Here is a 24,200-nt window from a genome sequence, read left to right on the forward strand (position 1 = left end):
CATGAGTTTCAGATTTTCATGCACCTCTTTTACTGCATAGTCTCATATCCTCATCTTCCCTACTGTAAAAATACTACTTGGAGGAAAAGTTGTGTAAAACAGTGACAGGATGGGTGTCCCCCAGTTGTCCCAATGTCGTTTCTGTTTCCTCTCATTGACTGAAGATCTTCATAGGGCAGATTCTCAGCAGTGTAGACCAATGTGCCCCTGCAGCACAAAAGGCCACTAGTGTCCTGAGCTGCATTAGGAGGAGCATTGCCATCAGGCTACTGGCAGCACTCTGCTCAGCACTGGGGAGGGACATGTGCCATGCTGGGCCCCATGCTGGGATTGATTGGCCTCAAGAAGAAATGGCTCAGGGAGGATTCTTTTCAGCACCTACAGATATCTGATGGTCGTAAGTTAGGAAGATGGAGCCACTTCTCAGTGGTGTCCCATGACAAGAGGCGGACGGGAACCCCTCAAAACACAGGACACTCCATTGAGATACAAGTACCAACTGTTCTACTTTGAGGGCATGGTCCTAGGAACCTGCTCTACCTGCCCCTGCTTTGAGCACAGGATTGCACTAGACAATCTTAGTGACACAGTTTAGTGGTGGCCTTGCAGTCCTGGGGTAACAGCTGGACTTGATGATCTTAAGGGTCTCTTCCAACAGACCTAACTCTATGATTCTATCCCCAGAACAACGAATCTGTGATTCTGTGACACTCAAGCCAAGCAGTCTGCAAAGACAAAGACCTTAAAGGCAGGCTCAGCATGACCACTGTAATGCCCTTCACAACTGAAATCTGCATGCCCCATGCTGAGCTGGAGCTGTACAACACACCAGAGCGGCTTGGAGACTGATGGCTACTGTTGATCACTGCTTTCCATTCTAAATACTTTTGTCCCCTTCTCATTTTGCCAGCATCTTTCTGCCTTATTTCTCTTTGCCTCAGGCAGAGTGGTTTTGGAAAGATTAACTGAAATCAGTTGAGCCATCGCTGAGAAGAAGGGTGAGGGAATTGGGTCAGTCTGTTCACATTAAAAAATTCCAACTGCTCTTCCACAGGACTTCAGTGCCTCCAGCCACAAGGTCAGCAGAGGTGCCCTTTACTGGGACCACAAAAATCTGTGAAGCTTTAGCAGAAGTTGAAATGCACTTAAAGCACCCCCAACGCATGTTCAGCAATGGTTGTTGGAGTCCTGCAGTTCCAAATCTCTGCACTTCACTCCTATACTCACGGTGCCCTGCAGAGCTCTGATCTGCAGATCAGACTGAGAGGCTCCAGCAGGACAGGATCACAGCTAGACACCCAGCCAGACCATGGGAGAGCAGTAATGAGTGCCCTCGTTGATGGCCCACGCTGCATGTGCCACTAACAAGGGTAAGGGGGTTCAGTGCTGAGTGCAAACGAGCACGCTGATGCTCTTGGGTTAGGAAGCACTTTCTCAAAGGAATTACACTACAAAGAGACCAAAGACTCCCAAGCTTAGAATGCTGACTTGTCATCAGCACAGAAATCCTCTGAGCTCACCACGCTGTTGCCAATGCAACACACAGAGCTGCTGGGTAATGCTTAAACAAAGGGCTTGAATGCACATCTGCCCCATAGACTGTGTCTTATCAAAGCGAGGAAGGTGTCAGCACTGGAAGCGTCCATAGCAGCACTTCTGGCTGGTACAAGGTATTATCAAACCTCAGCTCCAAAGATGACTTGCTAAAAGTAATAAGCTTTTAAAGGTAGCAAATGTCTGAACCTGCTGGGTTCCCCCATGGAGAACACATTTCTGGTGGATAGAGAAAATCATATGGACAAAGGTTTTCTGATGGTCTTTGTTTTAACACTCTTGAAGCCAAAAGCAACAGATCAGGTTAAATCAAAAAGGGGAAACAGGACTATTTGTAATTAGTCCTAAAACATGAGAAGCAACCTGCAAACACCTTTCAAAATACACATCACCGCCTTTCATATCATGTGAGCAGGGACCAGGTAAGTCTGCAACCTCATTATTTCTATTTAACGATTTTACATTTGTAGGGAAACTCACAATGATGGGTCTTCAAAGTCCTGGGCAACTCCAAGGAGCAAATACAAATGAAAGGTGTCTCATGCTGGTATTTGCCACGAAATGACAAAGAAACACAATGGCAATGCATGCCCCATGCATTTCCTCTTAGTCACCTGAGCTGTTTCACTTTATAGCACACTACAAGATAATCTACTGACCCACAGTTAAAGCTCACACAACAGAAAAGCATGGGGGGTCTATTCAGAGGGGCTGGGTCCTGAGCTCCACAAGGATGTCAAAATGATTTGAGCTCCTCAGGGGGCAGCTGCTTTGTTATTTAATGACATCTGTTGGAACACAGAGTGTGAAGCATCACTGTGCTTCCTTCCTTGTTCACATCGCAGGGGTCACCATCTCCCACCTGAGGAGAACTTAGACACTGACAAGACCTATTCAATTGGCAGCTCTCTGCCTAAGGCCATGCAGGAGAAAACAAAGTCTGAGGGGCAAAATACTGCACAGGTCACAGCAGGACACTGAGAACCACAGGGCCTTCTAACGGTGACAACCAGGAGTGTTTTGCACTCCTGGAAAGGTTTTAAAGGGGTAAATGTGTGCGAGTGGTCAAACTGATCTAAAGACAAATCCTCCTGATCGAATCTCATGTCTGCTTTTACTGGCAGGAAACAAATGACTTAGCAAAGGGAACTCGGAGAAAGCCTCAAAGAAAGCAATTTCTAAAGCCTGCATGCTCAAGCAGACTTGTTGGAAGCTCCTGTGAGGCTTCAAAGCACCTCTGGCAGCTATCTCATGTAGTTGTCCAAGCACAATTATGCATAAATTTGCATTGCAGATGCTGAATACTAAAGTGCATCGGGAATGAATCAAGTTAAGGGTTTCTTTTCCCAAATGCTAGGAGTAATTTTCATTAAAGGAAATCCTAATCAGCCTGCAGACCTCCCTTCAAGATGAGCAGACTATTGTCACCCATTGTTTTCTCTGTGAAGGTTATTCTCCCTTAATACAGTAAAATACCCAGCCAGCCTTACAAAATGGGGTCTTATTCCATTCTTCTATAACATTTATTATCCCCATTTTGGAGGCTTATCCTTCCCTGAAGTTGCAAAACAGGAAATCTGCTTGCAAAAATTACACTGGGTACAACATTAACATTCAAGTGTTTCAGCCCAGCCTCCGGGCTCACCCAAGTCAGCCAGAACAAAGGGCTTTGAAATGCAACATGCCAGTTATTTCTTTGATGGCTACCAGTCTATTGCAATTTCCCTTCCTCTTAATGGGATGTCTCCTATTTTTGGAGCAAACAATCACTTTCCGCTACAGAGAAACAATGAATTATTCAAACATTCAAATGAGGCATGACATTTCCAAATCGCTGCCTTTTAGCAGATAGGCAGTTAAAAACAATCAGACTTGCTTCCTCTGTGCTTTATTTATTCTCTTCTGAGATCTGTGGTTCCTCTTATGTAAACTCTCCTCCTCTGAGTGCTGTCAGTGAAGATCCCCAGTCCCATAGATTAACGTGCATTAGCAGCTCCCATAGGAGCTACTCTCAGGAGAAACAATTGAAGAGTGATTTCTCTCCCAGATTGGGTGTGAAGACTGAGCTGCAAGTCAGGACAGCAGCCCTGCCTACACAGCCAAGAGCAGGGCCAAGCTGTAGTCCTCAAGGTATGGGAGAATCCCCCTGGGGGATACTGTGGAGTGCAGGTCATGCATCATGTCTAACTCAGCTCTGCAGGGACCCACATGCAACTTGTGCTTGCAGGCAGAGAAGAACTGCCCACTGGTGGTATCTCAGACCCTTCATCCTAACACAGATACTGCTCCTCATCTGCTCTTCAGGAGTCCTTAAGTCCTGGCCCTGTGGTGGCCCTGGATCACCCCGCAGATGTGAGCTGCTGGGACCAAGCTGTGTAGTCATCGGAGGTGCCTTTCCTGCAGACATCATCTCACTCCCCTGCCAGGATCTGGGGAGAAATTTGCTCTCTATTATTGCTTGATTTCTGTGGTTTATTTTGTCTGAGGTTTATTTAAGCCCATGCATCCACTCATTCTCCCTACCAATATTAAATAGCTTGTTCTTCTCCTCCTCATTAAATCTAATTGCTATACATTGTCCAAGTTACAGTCATATCTTGTTTGGTGCTCCTTGATGAAACATTAAATCACTTCTGTTTACCTGTCTCAGGCAACTGAATTTTCAATTCCACTATGCTAGAAAACAAAGGAAATCTGTTTAGAATAATTGACTACATAAGTATCAGCCCATTTTAAAATGAATTGTACACACTGGGCCACCACAAAGTGTTTATGATGTCTCTCTCTTTAATCAAGACAATAAGCATCAGCAGCAAATGCAATGCAGAAATGTCTGAGCTCGCATGGACCAGGCTGCTGGGATCAGTGTAGAGCACAACGTGAGGCAGTCAAGTCCTACCCCTGCAGAGTTGCAGCTACCTAAAACCCCAGAGCCAAGCCTCCCACCTCTGCATGCACACTGCAGACATGTCCTTTGAAGGTCTCTCTTCAAAGCTGTCTCAGGAGAGAGTTGGGATTGTCATCCAGGTCCTCTCTGCTCACCTGCCAGCTCTTTCTCCTAACGGGGTCATACAGAGTCACTGCAGTTCCTTCAAGTGCGATGGTTCTCATGCTATACAAAGTATTTTTGGTGAAATATATGTGGTGTATTTCCCCATTTTGATGAAATGGGACAAGAACCTGTCATTCAGGAAATGATGGAGCAGAGAATGGCCAGCGACTGATGTCCTTAATTGCTGCCTCACACTAGGGAGCAATTGAATGTAAATCATGTGGGAAAGGCATCAGGGCAGCACTGAAGCTCCAGGTAGCATTAGTCTCCTCAACTTAGCCCTTTCTGAGGGATGCGCTTGGCTATTGTGAAGTCTTTTGGGATGACAAGGTGAAAGGGAATTGTTGCTCCAGGGCACCAGGGCTGGCTAGGCAGGTACTCACTTGCAGTGCAGCCTGCTCTTTGCTGTTTTATCCCCTAATGGGCAGTCTTTTAGCCTTTTCCATTTTGTCCAACCAACTGCCCGGGAGGGAATTCAGCAGATGAGTTCCCCTGCCAGCAGAGGAAGCCTTAAAGCACAGCCCCCTTGCATATCTTGTTGAACCCAGAAATCTACCTGGTGTGTTTCCTGCCAGCCCCACAGCTCCTCACTGTTCTCCATAAGCCAAAGCCACCACCCCAAGGCACAGAGACATCACCTTCCTGGAGCGGATGGAGAAGGCACTATGGGGTGGAGGAATCAAGGACAGTGTGTCCACAGGGAGGGTCTGCTCGTGACCCCCCTCCATTAGCAAATAACTCATCCCCAGCCAGGGGAGTTGTATCTCTTCCAAAACTCTTTCGGTTTTAGGCTTTCTCTCTTACAGCTCTGGACATTCTGTCTCCTTACACATGATCACTCTTTCATTTCAGCTCAGTTTGTGCCTTTAATAACTTTTTGTTACGAGTCCCCCCCTGCCCAGTACCTGGGCATTGTGTGAAAAGCTGTGATTTTTTGGCTTACTTTTAAATAGGCCACATCTCAAATTCTGAGCAACCTGTTGTTGCTGTGCTACAATACGGGGTGGACAGAAGTGCCTGGTCTCTGTTCCCAAAAAGCACTGTTGCTATGTGTACCTTTAACCTCTCCCAGTGCCTGTGGGCAATGTGTCATTTGAAATCCATCTGTGAGCCCTTCCCCACGGAGTCAAGTTGGTTTTGCAGGCAGTGCTCAACAGCGTGTGTGACCCCTTTTATTGTGTGAGCACCTCTTCCAATCAACCACCAAGGTTTTACAACACTGCAGCCTCAAGCATCCCAAGCTCTTACCTTCAGCCCTAGGTCCAGCTCCTTAAGAGAGCGTTTTATTTCACTGGTGAGGATGTTCATGCGCTCACATTCCTGGAAGGCAACCACAGCGTACGGTGTCCTCTCCTCCACCTTTGCCATCAGTTCTGCAATGTTAAACTCATCCATCAGTTTCTCTAACATCTCTTCCAGAAGGGCTTTCACCTGTGTGCCGAAGGGAAAACAGAGACGGATGTTGGTGAATGATCCACTGAGCTTCCCCAGCTGACAGCTGCCTGAATGCAGTATGAAAACTCCATCTGCCACTCAGTGCCTCTGAAACCATCAGTGTCAGCGGCGCTGGACATGGCACCTTTCAAAGAGCCTGCCCCATCCTATTAAAATTCAAATGCTCACAAAAGTTAATGTCAGATGAGAAGCTTTCAAAATGATGGTTCAGAAATGTCACTGTGACATGCAGCAGTCTCCTTTCTTCTTGGGTCTCGAGCCCGCAAATGGAAACAGAAGCAGGGAGGGGAGATTTAGGCTGTATCTTGGGCAGAAGCTCTTCCCTGTGAGGGTGCTGAGGCGCTGGCACAGGGTGCCCAGAGAAGCTGTGGCTGCCCCATCCCTGGCAGTGTTCAAGGCCAGGTTGGACACAGGGGCTTGGAGCAAGCTGCTCTAGTGGAAGGTGTCCCTGCCTGTGGCAGGGGTTGGAGCTGGAGGAGCTTTAAGGTCCCTTCAACCCAAACTATTCTATGATTCTCCTAAAGTCAGATTCAATGCAAGGAGACGGAAGGGGGTAGAGCCTCAGCTGAGCCTCAGGACAAGTGAGCTTATGAGCTGGTTTTCTGCAGTATAATAATAGAGGTGATTATAGAAAACTTAATTTTAAGCTGAATTTTGCAATCTGAACTAATGGAGCCATGAAAGAAAAGCATAATGAAACAGAATTGTTTTCTGGTCACCACCAGAGCTTGCTTTGGGAACAGTGCTTTATATCTCTAAATACTGAACAGGGAATGCTCCGATGCAATAGGATGTATTGCCAGAGAAAATCAGTAAAGCAAACAAAACCCTTTCTGGCTGAGAGCGAGGCCTGAAGCCCTGATCTTCCTGGGATCTGTTGTATCTGTCAGGTGTTCACGGACCAGTAGGCAGCTTGGTGTGGAAGCCTCTCACATAATGCTCTCCTTTACTTCCATGCCGGAAGCTAAGCCAGACTTTTGCTCCTTGGGGATTTTTCAGGAATGCTTAATGCAGTTACAATTCTATGATGTGATGGGCAAAACCTGGTGTGAGGGTGGCAGTGGCAGAGAAAGCCCAGGGTAGGTATCACCGTGCCCACCAACATTCATATTAAGGGCTCTGTACTCAACTTCCTGGCATTGGTGCTCTTCCAAACCCTCCTCACTCATGTCAGATGTTACAAAGAGGTGATGATGAGCAGCCTGTTACTGACCACTGAGGTGGCTAAAAGTAAAGCTCAGCTGGACCATCTCTTCAGCTGCACCTCAGGGGCAGGATAGAAATACCCTCTCATTCTAAATTCCTCTGCAAATCCCTGCTTTTTACACAACAAATACAGCTTGTTCTTGGTAAAGTGGCCTCAGAATCCTGTGGGAATAACTGAACTTGAAGAGTCTCAGGAAAATAAGAGGCTTGCAAGCTCCCTAAAACCACCTCAGGCAAAGTAGGGGATGGAAAGCCTCAACTGGAGGATGCCTGTGACACCACTGCTGGATCACTTAATGATAATCTTGCTTCTCTGGCCAAGGAGTTTAATTGTACTTCAACATCAAAAGGACTGGAAGGGGACAAGAGGAAGTCACATTTGATGCCTGAGCATCTCCTTTGGCTTTGCTACCTCTGGGTTATTCCCCTCAACTCAAATTCCAGTACGATCTGAAGCACTGAGCACTTTAAAGAGCAAAGGCAGTTCCCCAGCTCCACACCAAGCCAAAGGAAGCACGTGTGAAGCCACAGACATCAGATAAGCTCTCTAATAGCTATTCATTACTTTGCAAAGCTTGAAACAGAGCTGGGACCTTAAGACAGCAGAAAGAAAAACCTGAGCAAGTGTTGGCTGATTTCATTAAAATCTTGGGCCAGATTTTAATGAGCCGTGAGCTTTGAGAGGAAGGGCTGGGATCAGCCTGGTACCTGGGCACAGCAAAGGAGCTCAGCTGGAGATAAGGTATTACAAGTCCCCTGGGAGCTTGATGGGACCTGGTGGCAGCAGCAATAGGTGGGTTGAGCTCCAGTGGCACATCACACATGGCACACAGAGCACTCAGGAAGCCCATTGGTATGCCAGGCACAGCGTGGTGCACAGGGACTGGGGGCTCAGAGGCAGTGGAGGCCACAGAAGGTTTATTTGCAACATCTTCACAAGATGATAACGAAGGCACCGCAGTTCAGGGGGTAATTAAAAGCCACTGTCCTATTACTGACAATACTCCAATTACATCCCACCATGGTGGTGTTCTGCATGCTTAGAGTCAGGTGGTTTTAGACACCTGGTTTGTATCCAGCAAAGGCAGAACACATTATAATAAGCAGTTGTGAGACAAACCTGAGCTATACAGCACTACTTATGAATGAGGCAGGTATCAGAATGGAGCAGCTTGCCCACTCTCACCGTTTCTTCCCTGGTCACCACTCCTCCATCACCCGTGCTGCTGTCCCGGGGCTGCATCTCCAGCATGGTGCGGAAGAGCTTCTCTGAGGTCTGGGTAAGGAAGCCAATCTCAGCATTGGGATGGAGGCCATACAGATAAGGAGACTCTGGAGGCAAGGCATCGTCTATGTACTGTACAGAGAAATCCAGGTTCAGGTTAGATGCAGAGATCAAGGGCATTCTGCTTGCAGAGTTCACAGCGCTGGAATTATCACCTATGGGAGCAAGTAACCCCAGGCTGATGTAACTCTGCTTGTGCCTGAAACACCAGCACACTGATGAGAGAAAGGAGTGAATGGCTGTTTACAGAACTGCTTCTGCTCCTGCTGTGAAAACATACTAATTGCTAAAGTTTGCCTTGGCCACATATCTCAGGCCTGGACCTTCTCTAGCAATTACCCACGGTGCATCAATATCCTGGTATCTCTTGTGGGAATTTAGCTTCCAGTAATGAACAAAACCAGCCAAATATGCTTATCTCTGCTACCACATTTGTGTACAAGGAGCAGATGAGATCAGTGAGCAGAGCAACAAGACCCTTCACTGTTTCACATCAAAACTGATGATAAAAGGAACTCGAAAGGGCCATTATAGCAAACAGTATGTGGATGTAATTTTCCAGGAGCCCCACTCAAGTCTCAAGAACCAATACAGTTACTCTATTCATGCCCAAACAGAATGAGCCCATGATGAAGTAGCAAATTACCATTAGACTTGGTTCATCCAGGAATGCTGAAATGTCTACAGAAACAGAATAGAGTGGGAAATAACAGGAGATGTGCTGAAACACTGCAGTCCTATTCACTGCCTCCTGAGACAGATTATAAGGTAGTTACATTCATGAGTATAAATAGTGGCAGAAAACCAAGAGCTTACCTGATGATAGCCATTATAGTCCATGTTTGCTGGGAGGGGGAAGCCTGGAGCTAGGAGGAGTTCTCCCTCCAGCATTTCTGGCTTAATAAATTCTTCCAAATAGGTTCTGCAGAGCCGCCTGTCCCAGTCATCTGTAATGTGTCCTCCATACATGATCTCACCAAAGAGGTAGCGTAAATCATCATATGGGACCTGAGGAACGAAGCAGGAGGGTGTGAAGGAGGTTCAGAGAGCCAGAGCTCCACCAGCCGGGTTGCTGAGCTGCAGTCTACAGCACTGAGCCCTGATCTGCACAGTGAGTGCTTCCACTTCACTATTCCAGTTTCCTAAGTAAACAAGCATTAGGTAGTAGTTAAATCCTGCCCAAGGAAAACTGGATCACAGCATAGATTTTGTGCAGGTTCCCACTGAAATGCAAATTTATTCTCAGCTCTGTTAAACCAAAGACCACAGTGGATTTTCAATTAATAAGGACCACAGGCACTATTTGCTATGATGTGTAAGCTGCTACAGACATGGGGGGCACTGAAGCTTCCCCTCTCACCACAAAGGTACACTGAACTGGGAAGTTATGAACCCAAAGATGCCAAGGAAATGGCATTTAAGGAGACTTTCCAGGAGTTTCAGCACAAGCCAGTCCATGGCTGAGGGTTAAAAAGCCACCAACCAGCCCACCTTTGGTTCACACACCTTTGAGCTGGCCTCCAGGTAATTATACAGCACGTTCACAGAGATGGTGAGGTCTCCAGTGTTGAAGGGGTAGGACCGGTTCCAGCCTTGGGGACCAAACTTGCGCCTTTCTGCCACCACAGCATGGAAATAGCAGAGAGCAAAGAGGATGCTCTTGAACTCATGTTCCCGGGTGCACATCTCCAGGGTATCCTGCAATACAAGCAAAGAGGCAGGCTGTGTGAATCCACACTGCCTGCAGTCTCTGTGGCTCTCAGAGTCTCCTAAATGCAACAGACTTCGGACAGGCGTGAAGTGATTTACCCAATTTGTTCATTTCTGCATAATATCCACAAGTCAGTGGCTTTTCATTGCAAATTTAGCAGCAAATTCAGATGCACATTTTACAAATTAATATTTTCTTTCCCAATTCCAAGCGGCTTTGCACAGGAACACACACTGACAGCCATGAAAGGAAGGACATGTGCACCCACCCAGTGCCCCACCACCTGCACATGCCCTACGTCCCACACCAGAGAGATGGAGAGGCACCACACAGGGCAAGTGTGCCATCAGTGGAACTGGGACCATGGCCCTAAGCAAGGCTCCTGCCGAGGAGTACTGTACCTGGAAGAACTGAAGTCCATCACAGAGTGGCTTGGTTTGGGAGGGACCTTAAAGCTCCTCCAGCTCCAACCCCTGCCACGGGCAGGGGCACCTTCCACCAGAGCAGCTTGCTCCAAGCCCCTGTGTCCAACCTGGCCTTGAACACTGCCAGGGATGGGGCAGCCACAGCTTCTCTGGGCACCCAGTGCCAGCGCCTCAGCACCCTCACAGGGAAGAACTGCTTCCTTCTTCCTGTTTCAGTTTGAACCCATCACCCCTTGTCCTATCACTACAGTCCCTGATGAAGAGTCCCTCTCCAGCATCCTTGTATCCCCCTTCAGACACTGGAAGCTGCTCTGAGGTCTCCACGTAGCTTCTCTTCTCCAGGCTGAACAGCCCCAATGTTCTCAGCCTGTCTTTGTATGGGAGGTGCTGCAGCCCGTGACCATCCTCGTGATGATATTCTTTTCTGTTCATGAAAAGACTCTTTTCTGGTGCCACAGAGGGTTTGGGTCAATATCAGTCATTGTAACACAGCGATGAGAACCTGCCCTGTGGCCTCACTAAGCGCTGCAGGGCAGGAGCACCTGGAGCAGTGGGACACGGGGACATGGATCGAGCAATGGTGGCTCCCCAGGACACAGCCTGTGTGTCAGGACAGGCCAGAGCCCAGCGTGTCTCACTGCTGGAGATAGCCATGCTTCTGCCGACCCCACTTTCCACATGACACGAAGGGCAAGAGCTAACTGCTTACATTTATGATGATCCCATTCCCAGAGACACAGACCATTGCATCCTGCTGCCCGGAACAATCATTACCTTCATTCACACACCTCAGCAGCCAAGCTCTCACGTTCAGCCTGGAGAAGAGAAGGCTGCGTGGAGACCTTGGAGCAGCCTTCCAGTATCTGAAGGGGGCTCATAGGGATGCTGGAGAGGGACTCTTCATTAGAGACTGTAGTGATGGGACAAGGGGTAATGGGTTAAAACTGAAACAGGGGAAGTTTAGATTGGATCTAAGGAGGAAATTCTTTCCTGTGAGGGTGGTGAGGCACTGGAATGGGTTGCCCAGGGAAGTTGTGAATGCTCCATCCCTGGCAGTGTTCAAGGCCAGGTTGGACAGAGCCTTGGGTGACAAGGTTTAGTGTGAGGTGTCCCTGGGCATGGCAGGTGGTGTGGAACTGGATGATTTTAAGGTCCTTTCCAACCCTAACTATTCTATGATTCTATTAAGACCCTGGCTGTTAAACCTAGAGCAACCAGAAGGGCCTGAAGGCAGCCTCACTCCTCGGACTGCCTTTTTGGATCACTAGTGCTGAAGTTACCACGGCCTCTCCACCTTGGGAATGTGCAAGGGCAAACCTTGCAGGATTGCTTTCCTTTCTGTTCATGCAGCCTCTTGTCATCAGCCCAGGCAAGACTAACCCCATCCTGCCATGGATCTCACTCACTGGTCCATGGGGCAGAGAAATGTGGACAGGTCACCACTATTTTGCACTTAGATGCTGGTTTGGAGGGGATCTCAAGTGCAGGAGGTAAGTGCTGAGCAGGTGAAGCGGGGAGGCACCACCCGAGGATTAATGCAACTAGTCAGGAAAGATTATTCCGTTTTTATCTCCTGTCATTCATCATCCTGAACTCCACGGAATGTCCTGGAGAGCAAGGGGAGGGGAGAACCTTCACCCCCAGGAGCACTTCCATCCTGCTCCTTTCAATCAGACAGTAATTAGCATTTTCTAAATTGCTGGGGCCTTATAAAACCTCTCTTATCAGAAATCCTGGAGCGAGTGGGTGGGGCCCCTTCACCCCTCATTTCCCTGCTTCCTGCAGAATGGATGTTCAGATTTAGCTTTCAGCTGAAAGCTACAAAGAAGGGCCATTATTCTGTGCGGGGAATATTGTTCTGCTTTGTGAGTGAGGAAAAATGCACAACTAAAGAGGGAGGCCAAATGAGACTGAGCTGGATTCGTACTCAGCGTTCATTCAGGCAAGCTCCCCTTGAAGTCCAGGAATGGTTTCTAAAATAAGAAAGGTGCTCAGCAGATACTGGAACCCGTTCTTCATCAGGTGGCTGATAACGAAGGGAGCAAAGAGCGCTGTCTCATTGAGGGGAAAACCGAGGTTTGGGACTGTTCTTGATCGTCTTATGCAGTTAGTGAACATCTTGCACAATTTAGAGTAATGGATTCCCTCTTTTCAGTCCATCCCCTGAGCTCTGTTATGTTCTTCAGCTGATTACAGGTCTAACATTGGAGATTTTTAGGAGAGATAATGAAGGGAAGTCACGCAAGTGCCCTTTGTAGTCTGTGTCACAATAACAGAATGGATTTAAATGGGCTGTCCCTGCGGAGGGATGGTGAAGGGGTTGGTGTAGCTACTCCCTCCTTATTCAGACGCTTGCTGAGCTGTGGAGGTCAGAGCAACGATATCCTGGATGTACTGTTCCCAGACAGGGTTTGCATGAGAGGACATGGAGCTGTTGGAGCAAGTCCAGAGGAGGCCACGAGGATGGGGGCTGGAGCAGCTCTCATACAAAGACAGGCTGAGAAAGTTGGGGCTGTTCAGCCTGGAGAAGAGAAGCTGCGTGGAGACCTCAGAGCAGCTTCCAGTGTGTGAAGGGGGCTACAAGGATACTGGAGAGGGACTCTTCATCATGGACTGGAGTGATAGGACATGGGGTGATGGGTTCAAAGTGAAACAGGGAAAGTTCAGGTTAGATCTAAGGCAGAAGCTCTTCCCTGTGAGGGTGCTGAGGCGCTGGCACAGGGTGCCCAGAGGAGCTGTGGCTGCCCCATCCCTGGCAGTGTTCAAGGGCAGGTTGGACACAGGGGCTTGGAGCAAGCTGCTCTAGTGGAAGGTGTCCCTGCCCGTGGCAGGGGTTGGAACTGGATAATCTTCCCACACAAAGCAGTCTAGGATTCTATTATTTCCCATCATTTCCACATACTTTACTTCTGTGTCCTCTGCACTTTGTTGCAGCTCAGTCAAAAAGGAGTGGAGATGGTGCCTGCTGTAACAGGAGTGTGTGTAAGTGGTCACCATGCAATAAAAGCAATGAGCAACCTGCCGTTGGCTATTCTGCTTGTGGGCCAGCAATTCTCAAGGTGGCCTACTTCATCCTTGCCTGGCAAAGCCAGTCCTCCCTGCAGGGAGATTTCAGCTCTAATTTGCACCACTTCAGATGTCAGCAAGGTTTTCAGCTGAATGAATGGCCTTTGAGCACACAACATCCCCTACCCTGCTCTGAAGAGTGCTGTGAGATGTGACCACATCAGCAGTTCTGAACCTGTAACCCTGGTTAAACAAAAGGGTGTAAAAGCGAGGTTTAACCTGAAATGTGACAAAAGTCTCCCAAATGCTGCATTCAGAAGTTTGATTCTGTAACAAAATAGCTTTTCTATGGTGTGAAAATGATTAAACTGGGCAGAAGTCTGGTATCCTGTGACCTTCTGCAAGAAAGAGGCCATTCAGGATCACCTGAGTCCTCACTTGGGAAAACCAGTGCTTGGAAAGAGATCTGTGCCCAGCTCCTGGAGAAGAGAGGAGGGGGCTGTTGGATCCAGAGACTCATGATGCAAAGGGACTGCAAAAGAAGCAATGCTCCCACACATCACACTCTACTTGGGGCACCACAGCAGCTCCAGTCCTACCTGCCTCCAGTCAACAGCGCTGCGGTCCTACCTGGTTGAAGTTGTCGAGGGCTTTGTGCAGGTTTGCGTGCATCCCGGTTGGGGCCTCGTTGGTGATTTTGATGGAGTTCTCCAGGATGCCCTGGGGAATGATGTGGCTCTCAGAGGAAGGTGCTGGCTCTGCGCTAATGAAGACACGGAAGTCCTGGTGGCTGCCCTCACTGTGCTGCTCCAGCTTCTTCTCCAGGGAACTCAGCCACTTGGCCACCAGGTGGATGTTCTGCAGGGGTGAAGGGGACAAGGCTGCATCAGTTGCTCCCCTTTACACCAATGCTGGGCAGGCACCAAATCCATCACAACAACAAATGGCATCCACCAAGGCTATGCTGTAGGACTTGGTACTTGTCCCAGTAGTGCCTGCGTGCAACTCAGAGCCCCAGATGTCCAGTTATATCAAGTACACTTTTAAATTCAAATATCGGTATAAACCATCAGCAATGAAGCAAGCCAGTGTGGGGCTGTTTGGGTAATCACAGACTCATAGAATGGCTTGGACTGGAAGGGACCTTAAAGCTCATCCAGTTCCAACCCCCTGCCACAGGCAGGGACCCCTTCCACTAGAGCAGCTTGCTCCAAGCCCCTGTGTCCAACCTGGCCTTGAACACTGCCAGGGATGGGGCAGCCACAGCTTCTCTGGGCACCCTGTGCCAGCGCCTCAGCACCCTCACAGGGAAGAGCTTCTGCCTTAGATCTAACCTGAACTTCCCCTGTTTCAGTTTAAACCTGTCACCCCTTGTCCTATCATTACAGTCCCTGATGAAGAGTCCCCCTCCAGCATTGTTATGGCCCCCTTTAGACACTGGAAGCTGCTCTGAGGTCTCCATGCAGCCCCTCTTCCCCAGGCTGTCTCCTCCTTGTTAAGAGTAATACACAGCTGATGAATTAGGGTCACTTCCCCAGATCTACCAAACTCAAATGAAAAATGTTTGGTCATTTGGAACAGACTAAAAATGAGGACCCCCCATATCAGTTACTGAGAAACAAAGTCAAGCAGGTGGGTTTACAAAGACCTTTAACACAAAACACTTCTTTATTCATGCAACTAATTATACATATCTGTTAGAAAATGAAGCAGTGTTATGCTGAGATGGTGAAACAGAGGAAGACAAGCTTCAGTTTTCAACCTAAAGTCCTACAGAGTCTTCTAGTTTCCAGCCAAGAAAATAGTTTGAGGATGGTTTCTTGTATTAAGAATGGGGCAGGTCACACACATCAGCGACTGTGGCCTAAAAGTACCTTCAGTTTAAAGTTAGGTGGGCAATCCTGTGCTAACAGGCCCCCTGGAAGGGGATTTATCCCATCCAAAGGCAGGACAAGGAATTTTCTAACCTTCAATTAAAAGCAGCCACCAAAAAAGATAAACTGCTTAGAGGTGCAAGGAAATGACATAAAGGAACCAGATCAGAAGCTCAGAATATATCATCCATTAAAGGGAGCAGAAAGGAGGTTTCGTGGTTGAAGAGTAATGGAGACTATCAGGAGTAAAACAACATTCTTCAGAAAGTGGAATTGGGTGTCCAAATGAGGAAAATAAAAAACAGCACAAAATCCAGTCATGGTAAGGCCAAAAAGTTGTTTAAAGGAGCAATATTTTGAAAGCCATAAAAACTAATAATAAAGTCTGTTCCAGAAGTCAGAAACCTACTAAAGAATCTGTAAAACCAGAAGATAACCAAAGCCTACAGCAAATGCCCAGGAAAGGCAAAGCCACCACAGAATAGCTCATGTGCAGGAACATTCACTGCAGAGCTTAGAAAAGCTCTCACAGTTGCAGCCTGTGTTAATGGTGGGATCACTGAAACGCTGAGGCTGGAGACACCTCTGGAGATCACCCTGCCCAAAGCAGAGCCAGCGAGAGCAGGTTGGTAACTGCCACAGAATCACAGCCTGGCTTGGGTTAAAGCCCATCCAGCTCCAACCCCTGCCACGGGCAGGGACCCCTTCCACTAGAGCAGCTTGCTCCAAGCCCCTGTGTCCAACCTGCCCTTGAACGCTGCCAGGGATGGGGCAGCCACAGCTTCTCTGGGCACCCTGTGCCAGCGCCTCAGCACCCTTCCAGGGAAGAGCTTCTGCCTAAGAGCTCAGCTCAGTCCATAAATCACCAGACAACTCCTGCCAGAGGCCAAGCCTCCATCCCTGAGACAGCGGCTGCTTCAGAAACATGGGTCAAGAGAACTGTTATCTGGGGGAGCCATGGACACCTTGCATCCGCCCGCTCTCTTGCCCCAAATCTGATTCATGTGGGTGGGAACAACACTGGTTATTCAGAGCTGCATGAATTCATTCTCTTCCCCTGAAAGGGTGAGGCTTGTGCTCATTTTACAGGGATGACATGGAGTCTGAGGGCTTGGGGGAGACAAGGAGGAGATGCCTGAGCAAAGGAACCGCGCTCTTGGAAGCGCTGCCTTGTGGTAAACAATGACTCTGTGAAAGGCAGTAGACAAAATGCAATTACATCTGACTGCGGATGCACCAGTGCTTGTCTGATGCATTTAGGATTTCATGAGACGAGGGTCCTGGCAACCAACTCACTCTGAAAACACAAGTGTAATAATAAAGTGGGAGTGGACCGAAACCTGCAACCAAAGAGCTTTGAACAGCCACAGAGATTTACTAATTTAAGGGAAGAGCACAACAAAACAGCAAAAGAAAACCTGTGCATTAAGTATCTGTGTAATCATAGACTCCATACCTGACCTTAAGCATTTCATCTTTAATTGGTAGTTTCTTCCTATATCTGCTTTTGTGTTGTTAGGTGGCTGAAAAATAACTGCTTTTGCTGCTGCTGACATGACACCAACAATCATTATTTGTCAGTATCACCGCCTTCTAACAGCCAGTTCAGGGCATATCTCTAATCTAATGATAATGGAGTGCATTTCTACACAATCCTTTTGTGATAGAAGGGATGGAAAAGAGCAGTATATTGAGCAAAACATGGGTTGGCACTGAGAATTCCTGACTCCATCGAATGGCTGTGTCTGTAACCAGACAGATGCTGTGGAGGGGATTCACAGCTTTGGAGGAAACTTTGCAAATGAGTTCTCTGCAGCCAGGTAACACAACTTGACAGGACGTGACTAATGACAACGTAGGAGGTCCCACTACTTGAATATGTCAATTATCAACAACAACATAACACAGAGAGTGCTGCAGTAACACCAACCGCAGCTGAGCTACATGTTGCTCGAAGAACCACCTCCTCTTGCGTGTTTGGAAACCTGCCTCCCACCAGTGTCATGGGTTACCTCTAGATCTTACTCAGGAGAAAGAGGAGATAGTTCAGCCTGCCCACCTTCTTTTGGCTCAGAGCTTCATGCACTCCCAATACTAGCTCCTTAAACCCCACTGTACAGTTTACACTGCACCAGTTTTACTTCCTTCTTGTTCCGTAAGATCCCTGAAGACATAGTTACCCAGGACGCAGCAAGGTAACTCGTTGTTTCATCCCGTTTTTTTTCTCTTAGCCAGATTTTGGTCTGTTAAAGAGCTGTTCTGCAAGGGTAAAAGACCACTCCCCATCATCTCTGGGTTTTCACAGCTTATGTCTAGGTCTGTGCTGCAGGCAGAAATAGGCAGAGGTCTCCAATTCATTACCTTGCTTTATGAATGGATGGCCAACTCCTGCTGACAAGAAGGGACAAAGACACCTGAAACATCTTCCCATGCACACTTCCCACTGCCACAGCACTTTGCCCTGTATCATTGCCCCACTCTGTGCTATGGCACACGAGTGACTGAGAGCAGGTACCAGAGGATGAAGATCTGCAGCAAGAGCTGGGCTGCACATGAAGGAACCTGGGCAGGGGGGGACCAGATGCTTTCCTTTGGGAATTCACTTGTAAGCACCTCTGTGTGTTTGTACTTCACAAGGCAGAACATATATCACAGGATGCAAGTGTTGCTATGGCAACCATCAGAAATAGCACCATGTATATATAAAGCAGCACACACTCCACGATGTGCTTGCTCCCTTTGCTGAGAGCAACTGGAGACCCTTCACATTCCTGAAAGGGGCTCTCTCCTTCATGCCTTATCACAGATCACCTCCTGGAGCAATGAGAATGAGTTGCTTTTACAAAGTCTCATTCTCTCGTGAGATGCTCTCAGAAAATAGTCACCACATTCACAGTAAGTCCGAAAGCTACGATTTACAGTCCAGAGACAGCCCAGCACCTTAATACACAATGCATTGTGATAGGATATGAAAGAGGGGGCTCTGCAGAGGGTCCCTTCCCTTGCCATGCTTACTGTCAACGGTAGTGTGAGGTTCCATCCCATGAGAAGGTGCCACACACGGTCAGGAACAGCTCCATCCTTCCACAGGCAGTAGCCCTGTGGTCATGCAAATACTGACACAGGACCAAAATGGATAAGCACAGATCCTACTGCCAGCGCCTGCTCATACGTCTGAGAGATCTGGACCTCAGCCTAAATGGAGCCTTTACTGGTAGGGGAAACTTCTGGGATTTGGCAGGCCAGAGAGCAAACGAGCAGGAAGTACAGAGAATCTGGACTGACCTGAGCTCCCCAGAGTTTTAAAGACAACGTTGGAGCTTCTATTGCCAAATTTCACTTCGTAAGACACAACGATTTAAAGGTAGGTAGTGATGAGCAGCTGAAATGCACAGCAAAGGGCACGGTCTTGATTAAGCTCAAGAAATGGAGGAAAGATTCCATTGCATTTGTGTTTTAACCCAAAATTAGTCCTGAGACAGAGGTTTCTGTAGCAGTTGCACAACGAAACTGGGATTGCAGCAGTTACAAAGGTATTGAAAGCCCAAGAGAAAATTAATTCCATCCCAGATCAATATTTGGATTACTTGCGGGTCTGTAACTGGATTTGCTATTGGAAAAACTTGGGAATGGCTGTCACATGAGGCAGGATGGAAGACAGCTCTCTGAAATCCAAAGCCTTTCTCCATCAGTGTATTAGTCTGAAAATCATGAAGAAGAACTGGAGGAAGACTGGGTATTTCTCCTTTTACATATATTTAAGGATGAAAAGATACTGTGGCTGGCAGGAAAACTAACTTGTTCTTTGCTGAAGCAGAGGCTTAGTGCCAAATGCTTATGTGTGCTTTGAATGGCCAATGTATCTCATACAGGACAGTGTATGCCTGCTGCTTGTAGCAAGGACTAGTGATGAAGTACACGGAAAAGGGCTCCATTGTATTTACAAGGCAGTAAGAAGGGCTCCACCAATGCCTGAATCACAGCTTTGCTCTGGGATATCCCTGTTATTCCATTTGGTACATGAACCTGACTCAGTGAAGCAACAGCCTGTGGAAATGGAAAGATGCTCAAGAATTAAATTCACTTGATCACAAAGAGTGAAGTGATATTTTGGCCAACGGATGAAGACTACAATTAAATTCAGAGTATTTAATGTCTGCCCTTTTCCCTGCATCACTTCATTCAGACATACCTCTGGAAACATAGAATCATAGAATAGTTTGGGTTGGAAAGGACCTTAAAATCATCCACTTCCAACCCCCCTGCATGGGCAGGGACACCTCACACCAAACCATGACACCCAAGGCTCTGTCCAGCCTGGCCTTGAACACTGCCAGGGATGGAGCATTCACAACCTCCCTGGGCAACCCATTCCAGTGCCTCACCACCCTCACAGGAAAGAATTTCCTCCTTATATCCAATCTAAACTTCCCCTGTTTAAGTTTTAGCCCGTTACCCCTTGTCCTGTCACTACAGTCCCTAATGAAGAGTCCTTCCCCAGCATCCCTATAGGCCCCCTTCAGACACTGGAAGCTGCTCTGAGGTCTCCACGCAGCCTTCTCTTCTCCAGGCTGAACAGCCCCAACTTCCTCAGCCTGTCTTCATACAGGAGGTGCTCCAGTCCCTGATCATCCTCGTGGCCTCCTCTGGACTTGCTCCAACAGTTCCATGTCCTTTGCATGTTGAGGACACCAGAACTGCACACGATGCTCCAGGTGAGGTCTCACAAGAGCAGAGCAGAGGGGCAGGATCACCTCCTTCGACCTGCTGGTCACGCTCCTTTTGATGCAGCCCAGGATACGGTTGCTTTCTGGGCTGCAAGCGCACACTGAAGCCGGCTCATGTTCATTTTGTCATCAACCAACACCCCCAAGTTCTTCTCCACAGGGCTGCTCTGAATCTCTTCTCTGCCCAACCTGTAGCTGTGCCTGGGATTGCTCTGACCCAGGTGCAGGACCTTGCACTTGGCATGGTCAAACTCCATAAGGTTGGCATCAGCCCTCCTCACACGAAGATGTGAATGGATGAAATAAAATCACTTCAGGCCATAGTACTCATCTGCTGCCACTGAAGCAACAGACATCGAAGCTGACACTGCTAGCAGATCATTTACAGATCTAACCAGCATTGTAGAAAAGAGCCTTCACTTTGCATTACTAAATGGAATATGTCTTAAAAAGCTGCCTGTTTTCTTTGTCACCACCTCAAAGGCAGATGCCAGTATTGCAGCCATCTGTATTCAAAGCTCTTGTAAAGCTCAGCATTGTCTACCTTAGAGGCAGCTTGCAAAAGAAGCAAAAATTAAGATCAGAATATCAGTGGCATTCAGTTTAAATCCAAACCCAAGCCCATAGGCTCAGATCAGGACTCAAAGCTTTGTCTTAATCTCATTTTATCCAACCAATTCAGTGACAACAAACATTTGTAAAATCCACGTCTAGGAAAACAGAGGGGTTTTTAAGACCTGCAATGAGCGCTGGCATCCCTGACTCTACGTATCAGCAAACCCAAACACTCACTGAGTAAGTGGCTCTGGAGACAGCACTTGACAGAGCTCCCTTTGCACCCTAAAAGGCTCTGAAACATTTTGCTGTGTTGTGATAAGAGCTTCAGACATTTATTTACCTGTTTGGGGAAGCATGAAGGAATCGGTACCACTGCAGAGAGCCCTGCTTTCCCTGCGGTGGTGTGCATGTTGTCATTGCTCATTTAAATACATGGGTAGTCTTGAGTGGTAGTGAGAGAAACAGCCTAACACCTCTTACCAAAGCTCTACTTATTCATAAAGCAAATAAAAACACTGGAATGTAGCACAACCTTCCCTCAGAGCACTGCAGTGATAGGACAAGGGGTGATGGGTTCAAACTGAAACAGGGGAGATTTAGGTTGGATCTAAGGCAGAAGCTCTTCCCTGTGAGGGTGCTGAGGCGCTGGCACAGGGTGCCCAGAGAAGCTGTGGCTGCCCCATCCCTGGCAGTGTTCAAGGCCAGGTTGGACACAGGGGCTTGGAGCAAGCTGCTCTAGTGGAAGGTGTCCCTGCAGGGGACAGGGGTGGAACAGGGGTTCATGATCGTGGAAGAGGGGACAGGTGGCAGCAGTTGGAACTGGATGATCTTAAGGTCCTTTCCAACCCAAACCGTTCCATGATTCTATGACTCTCCACAGCTACACACCCTTCAGAAGGGTCAAAGAGCAAGAAAATCGAAACGGCAATGCCTGATAAAAGCAATAGGTAGCAGCAAGGAGCAGTTAGAAGGTGGCTGCTTTGGACACCCAGACGACCCCTTGTCCCACCGCCCACCAGACAGGAACGACAGCCTGGCCTTGCTAAGGCGATCAGCGCCAGGCAACCTGGGAGAGCAGCGGGACGGATTCAGGACACTGTACCTGAAGGATGACCCAGTGACCCTCCTTTGCAGCCAGATCCAGAGCTTGTTCAGCAACGACCTCTTGACCTTGTCCAAGGGAAACGTTGTGGAAATTCCTGTTGTTAAAAGTATAACCGAGTTTCTTCCCTAAAATCAAAGAAGAAGAGAGATATTCAGTACTTATAGCTGGACTGGCACACAGCACAGCTGAGCTCACACAGCACGAGTCAGACAGAGTTCATAAAATCATGGAATGCTTTGGGTTGGACAGAACCTTACAGCTCACCCACTCCCAACCCCTGCCACGGGCAGGGACACCTTCCACTAGAGCAGCTTGCTCCAAGCCCCTGTGTCCAACCTGCCCTTGAACACTGCCAGGGATGGGGCAGCCACAGCTTCTCTGGGCACCCTCACAGGGAAGAGCTTCTGCCTTAGATCTGACCTGAACTTCCCCTGTTTCACTTTGTACCCACCACCCCATGTCCTATCATTACAGTCCCTGATGAAGAGTCCCCCTCCAGCATCCTTGTAGCCCCCTTCAGACACTGGAAGCTGCTCCGAGGAGTTCAGTCGGGTCAAAAACCCCCACAGATCTATCACACTTCTTATAATAGTATCATGTCTCCTCCTTGCCAAAGCACTGAAAACAGCAGTTGCTTCTTCCAAACTACTTTTAATTACAGAGCAGCCCCAACCCAGAGGTACATTATCACCAAGTGCTTGCTGTTTAAACAGTGTTATTCCCCTGCAACCCCGTGTAAAAACCTATTTTACACTGGTAGAAAATGAAATCATTTCCTGCTGATTAAATAGGCTTTGAACAAGACACGGCTCTGCAGGGAGATGCACCCCACGGTGCGCGCCAGACCTAGCAGTAGGGTTCGGATCCCACTAGGTTTTGAGGAGGCAGCTGAAGTGTGAGCTTCCTGTGGCCTCGAGCAAGGCCTCCCAGGTCTGCTCCCAAACCCCACGTATTTTACTGTCCTGCTCTGGAGCACCGATCCTGCTCTGGACATCTGCATCCCAGTGCCTCAGATCCTTTAAGTGATCGTGGCTAAAGATCTCACATTGACTTTTCTGAATCTATCCCCCAGAGATGGGGGACACCAGTCACCACTTGTCTCACAGGAGAAGCAAATGCCTGGAGCAAGCTACCTCTGCTGAGCGCTCCTCAGATGAGCACCAATTTGTGCTGCCGGAGGGAAGCAGCCCAACCAACAACCGACATCCACACAGGATAGTAGGATGTGTTCAGCTCAGCCAGGGAGTCACACACGTCCCACATGCTGATCCCTTGGGATTGCCTACACTTCTCCCTGCATGCAGATGGTGCATCCTTGATTCCTGATTTCTGCTGGAAGCAGCCAAGTGTTACAGTACAACAAGGAAAAGATTTGTCTTGCAAGACTTGGGATTCAGCTCTTGGTACAAGATTGGAAACAGATGGCCACAAGTAAAACAAACATCCAAACTCTTCCAGTTGCTCAAGCTCTCTACTTAGCCTTACTACAGCAACCCCCAGGGATACAGCTCTCCCCATATTGTACCATTTCCAGTTTTCTTTCTCACCATCTCTGGTGGCTGCCAACCTTGAGAGCTGCTAATCTCCTCTGCCTTCAAGACCCACCCTCTCAGAAGGAATGGCACATGCTTCCAGAAGGCAGAGTGCTCCCCCAAACCAGGTGATTAATAGTAATGTTAGTATCAGTTGTTATTTCCACTTCACAGGTGATAGGAGCAGGCCTGCAGAGGGATGCACAGTGAGTGTGTGCTGCTGCCTCAACAAAGACAATGCAGCCTTCTTCCTTCCTCACTGGCTTGGAGAGGAGAGCGGATGGTGCAGCCACGCTGCCGCAGGGAAGCAGGAAGCTTTCCCAGCCCTAAAGTGTTTCATAGAATCCCAGCCTGGTTTGTGTTGGAAGGGACCTTAAAGCTCCTCCAGCTCCAACCCCTGCCACAGGCAGGGACACCTTCCACTAGAGCAGCTTGCTCCAAGCCCCTGTGTCCAACCTGCCCTTGAACACTGCCAGGGATGGGGCAGCCACAGCTTCTCTGGGCACCCTGTGCCAGCGCCTCAGCACCCTCACAGGGAAGAGCTTCTGCAGGGTCCTCCCCATGTTGCCACGGAAAGGTCCCGTGAGTGGGCAGCATCTGGAAGAAGCCATCTTCCATTTACCAGAATTATCTAGCCAGAAATAAACCAATAAAACCTAATGAAGGGCAAAGAAAACATGCACCAGTGAACTCAACCCAAACCCCACCAC

At 48.3% G+C, this 24,200-nt stretch overlaps 2 protein-coding genes across 2 annotated transcripts in view; one reads left to right on the forward strand and one right to left on the reverse strand.

The window, feature by feature from the left end:
* Nucleotides 1-24,200, forward strand: part of SHISA6 (shisa family member 6) — a 542,762-nt gene that overhangs the window by 258,041 nt on the left and 260,521 nt on the right. The gene's annotated exons all lie outside the window — the stretch shown is intronic.
* Nucleotides 1-24,200, reverse strand: part of DNAH9 (dynein axonemal heavy chain 9) — a 165,746-nt gene that overhangs the window by 7,609 nt on the left and 133,937 nt on the right. Inside the window, exons 60-65 of the mRNA XM_062610562.1 lie at nt 21,956-22,083; nt 14,325-14,552; nt 10,059-10,250; nt 9,369-9,560; nt 8,454-8,624; nt 5,855-6,037 (exon numbers count right to left, since the gene is read on the reverse strand). Of these exons, the coding sequence (XP_062466546.1) occupies nt 5,855-6,037; nt 8,454-8,624; nt 9,369-9,560; nt 10,059-10,250; nt 14,325-14,552; nt 21,956-22,083 (1,094 nt within the window). The remainder of the gene's footprint in view (nt 1-5,854; nt 6,038-8,453; nt 8,625-9,368; nt 9,561-10,058; nt 10,251-14,324; nt 14,553-21,955; nt 22,084-24,200) is intronic.

Source organism: Pezoporus occidentalis, unplaced genomic scaffold (genome assembly GCF_034315485.1).
Source record: "Pezoporus occidentalis ecotype Australia unplaced genomic scaffold, CSIRO_AGI_Poc_V1 ctg148, whole genome shotgun sequence".
Classification (NCBI taxonomy): Eukaryota; Metazoa; Chordata; class Aves; order Psittaciformes; family Psittacidae; genus Pezoporus; species Pezoporus occidentalis.